The following is a 7777-nucleotide window of genomic DNA, read 5'->3' as shown; positions in this document are numbered from 1 at the left end:
CTGTTGGCTCTGCAGAGCTGCAGAGACGTCCCCCGGGGCCCCCAGCCCTCCTTAGGAGCCGGGGGATCCCGGCATGCACCCCCTCACCCTCCCTGAGCCGCTACGGAGCCCTCAGCCCCGCACCGTCAGCGGAGTCGCCCCCACTACGGCGCCCACCTAGCTAGGAGACCGGGGTGACGGGGGTGCTGACAAGGAGTGCAATGCGCAGGCGCGGCCCGTCCTCCGCGAGAGCCGTGACGCAGGGGAGGGGGCTGCGGTTCACGCTGGGAAGAGAGTGGGAGGGTGGGGGGTGGGCAGGCTCCCCTTGGACATGCTGCTCTGTCTACACAGTCACCGCTCGCCGAGCCCAATTTATCCCTGCAACCTGCAGGCTTGCGGGAGGGCTTCCCCGAGCCTCCACGATGGTGGGCCAGCCCACAGGCTCCGAGCGCCCTAGTGCACCTCGCGCGGGCGGCCCCGCCCGAGCAGCGCCTTTTTCGGAAGCTGAGCTTCCTGCCCAGAAATTAGTGACGAGCGCGACCCCCACCCGCTCAGCGCACGGTTGGGTGACCGGCGCGGGGGCCAGGATCACAGGAACAATGGCTCTGGCTCCTTACGCCCCACGCCGCTGGAGGGGGATAAAAGCATCGGACTGTCCAACAAGTTTGTTTCTGCAGTCTCCACTGTTTAAAAACAATAATTAAAACGCTATTTCTTTTTTAAAAAAAGCTTGATTCCTATTATCTGGACAACAGGTATTTGTTTGCTTGCTTTAAAATGTTTCAATATAATCCTGGTTTGTTTCCAAAGATGTTGGATTAACATTTAACACCTCACCGGTCACTAAAGCCCAGGCAGTCCAGCAGCCCCAACACAGCCTCGGCTAAAAGAACATCAGAGCCAACAGAATTGGGCTTTTAAACAGGAAAACAAAGGTCACACCGCCGAAAGGAGGGCGGGGGAGGAGGGGTAAGGCGAACTCCAGTCCAAATGAGTTTAAAGGGAATAAAAAGGAAAGAAAAAAGTCAGCGCAAGTTTTCCTAAAGCTCGCTTGGTCACGAACAAGGGCTTTTGTGCCTGCTAATTGCACCATTTGTGCGCAAAAGTTCCGACGCGAAGTGTGAACTCTCAACAGAAGGAAACATGAGACAACTGAAGTGCCCTGGTTTATGTGCCCTGCTCCTCCGCCGCCGCCTCCTCTTCTTTCTCCTTCCTCCCGCTGAGGCCGCTGTTGCAGCTTGTTTGCACTGGGGCTTATCCGGAGCGGAAATTCCTTTCCGTTTTTGTGAATGACAAACTCATTAACAATTCATCAACACAACCTGTTCCAGCCGGCCCGTCTCCACGGCAACAGCCCCTTCCGCAGCTCGCTCATTGGCTGGCGGGGAGAATGTATCCATTGAGACGCTCGCTGTTTGTATCCATTGAGGAGCTGCCTTGCGCTGGGGGTGTGCGAGGGCTGAGTCCGAGGGAGACAGAGAGAGTGCGAGGCTTGAATAACCTGAGGAGAAAGACGCTCGGGTGGATTTGAGGTGCAGCCTTGGAGGGAGGGATTAGGAGCCGCTGGACTTTTTTTCTCTCCCTCCCCTGTCAGTAGCCCGGAGTCCAAATTAATTGGATTTCATTCACTGGGGAGAAACAAAACTGTCTGGGCAGCTTCATTCAGAGCGATTCATTGACACCGAAAGCGAGCGGCTGCAGCCGGGTGCAGAGGAAAGAAACCACCGGCTTCACTTCTGTCTCGCCTTCCCCAGCCTCTAACCCTGTTAGGGAAGAGCGAGGTGGAATTCAACCCCGCTCCGTGAGCGGCAGCTTCTCGTGGCGCGCTCGGCCTATGCCTGCCCCGAGGGGCGACTGCTAGGCACCCCACCCTCTCTCGCAGCTCGACCCCCATGATAGATACGCTCAGACCCGTGCCCTTCGCGTCGGAAATGGCGATCAGCAAGACGGTGGCGTGGCTCAACGAGCAGCTGGAGCTGGGCAACGAGCGGCTGCTGCTGATGGACTGCCGGCCGCAGGAGCTGTACGAGTCGTCACACATCGAGTCAGCCATCAACGTGGCCATCCCGGGCATCATGCTGCGGCGCCTGCAGAAGGGCAACCTGCCCGTGCACGCGCTCTTCACGCGCGGTGAGGACCGGGACCGCTTCACCCGGCGCTGCGGCACCGACACCGTGGTGCTGTACGACGAGAGCAGCAGCGACTGGAACGAGAACACGGGGGGCGAGTCGGTGCTGGGACTGCTGCTAAAGAAGCTCAAGGACGAGGGCTGCCGGGCCTTCTACCTGGAAGGTATGTGCGGGGGAGCAGGGCGGGGGTGCGGTTTTTGCTGCGAACGTTGCGCGCCCCGCACCGGGGAGCCAGGCCGGCGCAGAATTCACCCGCTCCCGGGGAGCAGGCACCCGCAGAATATCCTCCACCTCGCCTTGCTTTCTATCGTTCGATTTTGAGTTAAAATTTGCAGGGTGGGATAGGTAGGTCGTTGGGGTGCATGTTGGCATTTCCTAGCCCCTCAGAGAATATTCAGGAAAGTTGCCATTTTGTGCATTTCCGGATTCAAAAGAATAAGGGCTCCCAGGGGAGGCGGGGCCCCGTTCGTTCCATTTCCAGGGGTGCACATTGAAGTGTCTTTATACATCTGGTTCTGTGTGTAGGGGGGGTCGTAAGGTGCTGTGGTGTTTCCAGCGCCCGGCTGCGGCTTTCAAAGCTGTGAAAACTACTACGGGATCTCGAGTTACACGATTGCTTTTCTCGTCCTGGCAGGTGGCTTCAGTAAGTTCCAAGCCGAGTTCGCCCTGCACTGCGAGACCAATCTAGACGGCTCGAGTAGCAGCAGCTCGCCGCCGCTGCCAGTGCTGGGGCTCGGGGGCCTGCGGATCAGCTCCGACTCCTCCTCGGACATTGAATCTGACCTTGACCGAGACCCCAATAGTGCAACGGACTCGGACGGCAGCCCGCTGTCCAACAGCCAGCCTTCTTTCCCGGTGGAGATCTTGCCCTTCCTTTACTTGGGCTGTGCCAAAGACTCCACCAACCTGGACGTGTTGGAGGAGTTTGGCATCAAGTACATCTTGAACGTCACCCCCAATTTGCCGAATCTCTTTGAGAACGCAGGAGAGTTTAAATACAAGCAGATCCCCATCTCGGATCACTGGAGCCAAAACCTGTCCCAGTTTTTCCCTGAGGCCATTTCTTTCATAGGTGAGACTAATTAACAGCGCTCGCTCACTTTTACATGCCAAAGTCTTAGCTCACAGAGTTTTAAGCTTTCGATCTTTCTTGCTGCTTGCCAATTTGTCAGTCTGCAGGTCTCTAATATTCCGAGGGCCTTCTTAATTCTGGTTCATCTTCCTGCTAAGGAAATCAAAAGCCCCTTTTGATAAGGCTAGTGACCACAGGTGTATTTGAAATGCCGGCTGTTTCTTAACTCTTTGAATTCAGTCATCTGGAAGGGCAGGGGTGGCACTCACAGTCAGACTACAGAATCTTTGGAATGGGGGAAGGCTAGAAAGAAGTACTTATGGTAGGCAGGAATTCTAGCATTGCTGTAGAATTTTAAAAGACCTGGGAGCTATTTCATGACATCAAGGCCGTTGTTGGAAAGCCCTATGAGTGCTAGATGTTAAAATCCAGTTGAATGTTACTGTGATACCAGTGAACAGTGAGACAGTGCGGGTAACCTGAGCCCAGCAGGAAGGACTGTGGGCTGGAAGCCTGGAGAAGCGAATCTCCAGGCATTGTAATGCATTTCCTATTACAAAGGAACTCATTTTCAGGCCATGTCGACATCCTGTTCCTCCTAATGGGCTGTCCCCTGTGACTTCCCTCTCTCTTTTAAAATGCCTGAATACCTCCATTGTTAGCTGCACAACAGTTGGAGAATAATTTAATAGACCCTTGCCGGCTGCTTGTCTGTATAAAAGGCATTCACTACCATATTGCAGGGTTTCTGGTATTCGCATGCTGAGGCAAAGAATGCACACATTAAGGAGTTTTTTGTTGGCAGAAACTTAATACAAAAGCTCCCTTTTCAGAAAACATCTGAAATATGTAATTGTGCCCAGTGTACATGTTTCATCGAAATGATACATTTTTTTTGCTGCCTGCAGGGCTAAACTGCCACACACGATTAGATTACTCTCTGAATCTTTTAAAAAATTCATCTTTGAGACTGATCATTCACAAAGGGTGGTTTTCGGTCTATTGAAAGCTTGCCTTTCTTGTGTTTACAGATGAAGCCCGGGGCAAAAAGTGTGGCGTCTTGGTGCATTGCTTGGCCGGCATCAGCCGCTCAGTCACCGTGACCGTGGCTTATCTCATGCAGAAGCTCAACCTGTCAATGAACGATGCTTATGACATTGTCAAGATGAAGAAATCCAACATCTCCCCCAACTTCAACTTCATGGGCCAACTGCTGGACTTCGAGAGGACACTGGGACTCAGCAGCCCCTGTGACAACCGGGTCCCCGCGCAACAGCTCTACTTCACCACCCCCTCCAACCAGAACGTCTACCAGGTGGACTCCCGGCAATCCACGTGAAAGGCCCCACATTCCTCCGAGCTGGGATGTGTCCTTTCCTTCAGCAGTTTCTCTTGGCAGCATTGGCTGGGCTGCTTCCTTTGTCTGTGGTCCCAGGTGTGCAAATGACACCCGCTGTCTGTTAGACAAGGTTATCACATGTGGAATGGGTTATTACAGAGGGAGAGATTTGCTCCATTCTCCATGGGAAAAACAGGACTTGCTGTATAGATACAGGCAGTAGGTCTGGTCCACACCCATGTGTACAGCCTACCCATGCAGGGACTGGAATTTGAGGACTTCCAGATAAATAGGGTAGGACCAAATGGTAGGATAGGAGCTTGTGTTCTCTAGGGCTTTGTACCACTGTTTCTTTTTGCATCTGGAACTGACTATGTTGTCTTCAGTGAAGACTGATCAATTTTGCATATAGAGGAGCCAAAGACAGGTTTCAGCTCTGTAGTATCAGTTTGCAAAAAAAAACAAAAACCCCACACATTAATAATAGATAAAATAAATCTGATACTCCATTTGATTATTGTAAATATTTGATCTTAAATCACTTGGCAGTGTGTGTTTGAACTGTGTTTGTTTTTTCTTTGATGGGTTTAAAAGAAATCATCCAAAGGAAGAAAGAGCGCTGTACCACTTCTTGCAACAACAACAAAACGGAAACTTTTGCTCTTTTCTAATCCAAAGGATATGTTTGCAGCATGCTTGACTCTACCAATTCTGAATGACATGTTCATGGACACTATAGTCGCTGAGACCTTGTTATGGTGCAGCCCTCAGTATCTTTCATATATCTTCCTTGTGATTTCCCCCACCCCCTTAATGTAGTTTGACTATGCCTTACCTTTGTAAATATTTTGGCTTGTGTTGTCTTAAAGGGGATACCTTGGAAAGGCACCAAAATCAATGGGCTCACTTTTTTTTTTTTAAACTTCAGCTGTGCTAAACAGTATATTACCTCTGTACAAAATTCTTCAGGGAGCTTCACCTCTAATGCAATACTTTGGGTTTGTTTCTTTCCTTTTAAAAATTTCGTATAAAACTGGAAGTGTGTGTGTGAGCATGGATACCCATTTCATAGGTGAAGCTGCATATGATTGTGAAGAGGGGGAGTTAGGTTGCTTCATTATGTTCATGGTGTAAAGTTTTGAGATGCAATTTATTATAAGAATGTAAAACCTTAAATTATTAATAAATAACTATTTTGGCTATTGAATGTGAGTATTTTTTTTTTAATTCTTAATTGTACCTGAATGTGAAGTGACACGTTTTAGGTACTTTTCACTTGGGACTGACACTGGATTGTAAAAGCACAGATAGGCATAGCGTGCAAAGTTCTCGTCTTTTGAGCTACTCCAAAAATGTTTTTCAGGTGTAGTTTATGAAATTAATCTTTTGCTTTAAATAAGGGTGGCATCATAGAATGGACTAAGTATATCATGTGTATGGACAATATTTTCTGTATATATAGTTCTGTGAATATAGTTCTGGCTTATAATAATTACACAGAAAATATTGGGGTATAAAATGCAGATATTATTGAACAGTCAAAAAGGGAACCCCCAGGGTACCAGAATTAAGATGACAGTAACAGTGTTAACCTCTCCTTTCTCCATCAGGATCTTCTCAATAATGCGTATGCCAAGGAGAAAGAAGGGATAATTATTTTTCCAGTGAGCTACTATCTGGCAATTCTACTTGCAAATTAATCTTAATGCTGGAATAACATGAATCAGGAGTGTGTGGCTAAGTATATCCAAGCTTTCTCACTTGAGCCTGGATTTGGCTTTCACGTTTTACATTGGCATTTTAGTTGAAGCTTTGTCACTCCTGTTCTAATGTACTTGGCGCTTAACTGGTTTAGAATGTAGGTCAGAAACCACAATTGAGCCTAATGGAGGTTATTTTGAACAGTTGCAGGTAAAGGTTTACTATCCTGTCATTTTCTTGGGACATCCCGTCTCTTTGTCCCAAGTGTAACCGCACACAAGCCAAAAATAAAAGTAAAGGGCAGGCGTGTGTAATCAAAAGAACTGGAACCTAACTACATTTAGTATTCTCTTCAAATGCGCTAGTCCCTTTATCTGCAGTTGGGAAGAAGCTGAGCTTTTCACCCATATGGCACATGTCAGATGCCAGTTGGATGGTTTGGTAATTTTCATGATAGGCATGTGGCCCTGACTTTATGGCAACCATATCAAACTGTCCAGTGGGACTTTTAGTGAGTGAGCATGTATAAAAGGCAAAGGCACAGAAAACGACCAAGCCAGTCTCCCATTCAGCTTCCCCAAGTCAGCCGGAGCTCAGAAAGGAGAAGTGGGTTGCAGTTCCACTTGGCCCGTGTTAATCCAGTTCTGAACGGTTTCCGCTCCTGGCATTCCCTAGACTGGCTGTTCAAAGTGGGGATTTGCAAGCAGCGTTAGCAATTTCCTGTCCAGCTGCAGCTCAAGTAGCTGTGTGCTTCTCCCCCCCTTTCTTTGTTCTGGATTCTCTCTCTCTCTTTTTTTCTTTCTTTTTTCTTTAACATGGGCTGTGGATAATTTTAGTGCATTTCCTCTCTGTGGATTATCATCTTTCCTCCTCAAACTTGCATACATTGAGCTCCTACTGCTCGGCTCAAGCCGACAGCTGGCCTCCCCAGCACTTCCTCTCCGTTCACTGTGGGTTTGTTGTTTGTCAGTCCACTTCTGAAATTAATAATGTTTTCTGGCCAAGTGCCACAAGCCATTACCACAAAGGGGAAGTAACACATATGAATAGCAGGAAGCCATGCAGGGTCACAGTGTGAGCTGAACCTGCGGAGGGAACATAATTGAGCCCGGCCCATTCAGCAAGTGTCTGACATCGATTTGGGGAGCGGGAGCTCCCTGCATTTAAACAGCTCAAGCTGTGAAGGAAAAATAAAAGCTTCCAACAGATTGGTAGCAAATGGTCTTTGTCATCAGTCTGAGTAAAAGAGGGAGCCAGAAGAGTTTCGGGCCCCCATAAAGTGGCAATACTTGGGGTTTCTCCCCTGTCCCCTCCTGGTATATTGTTTCATAAGGCTGGTGAACAGAGGGGGGCCTGCCTCCCTCTATGGCCACAAAAGAACTCATGTGAGATGGGTGGTTTTTATGGTTCACACAAGTCAAAAGATTCAAAGAGCTATTCTCTCTTTTTTCTTCTGTGGGAAGGGGAAGGTTGTAACTGACAGCGCAGGCCTCCGCCTCACCTTGGCCTCCCTTCCTGGCCATCCCTCTGTTCCTGTGGTTCCTTTGTGCTTGTAGG

The 7777-nt window shown here is 49.1% G+C and overlaps 1 protein-coding gene and 1 long non-coding RNA gene across 3 annotated transcripts in view; one reads left to right on the top strand and one right to left on the bottom strand.

Moving 5' to 3' along the window:
* The window catches only part of LOC102757475, a 3661-nt gene extending 2403 nt beyond the window's left edge, over positions 1–1258 (bottom strand). The window contains exon 1 of the long non-coding RNA XR_001515734.1: positions 157–1258. This is a non-coding gene — a long non-coding RNA (uncharacterized LOC102757475). The remainder of the gene's footprint in view (positions 1–156) is intronic.
* A 145-nt stretch (positions 1259–1403) lies between these two features.
* On the top strand, positions 1404–5726 carry DUSP6 (dual specificity phosphatase 6). Of its 2 annotated transcripts, XM_006774741.2 has the most exons (3): positions 1404–2271; positions 2743–3180; positions 4212–5726. In XM_006774741.2, the coding sequence occupies exons 1-3, from the start codon at positions 1872–1874 to the stop codon at positions 4517–4519; spliced, it is 1146 nt and encodes a 381-aa protein (XP_006774804.1). In that variant the 5' UTR covers positions 1404–1871; the 3' UTR covers positions 4520–5726. The 2 variants fall into 2 exon arrangements, with proteins under 2 accessions (XP_006774804.1, XP_015426629.1); XM_015571143.1 differs by lacking the exon at positions 2743–3180.
* The last annotated feature ends 2051 nt before the right edge of the window (positions 5727–7777 follow it).

The sequence above is a fragment of the Myotis davidii genome, unplaced genomic scaffold, assembly GCF_000327345.1.
Source record: "Myotis davidii unplaced genomic scaffold, ASM32734v1 scaffold108, whole genome shotgun sequence".
NCBI classification, from domain to species: Eukaryota; Metazoa; Chordata; class Mammalia; order Chiroptera; family Vespertilionidae; genus Myotis; species Myotis davidii.
The sequence above is the reverse complement of the archived record's forward strand: the minus strand, read 5'-3'. Positions and strand labels throughout refer to the sequence as shown.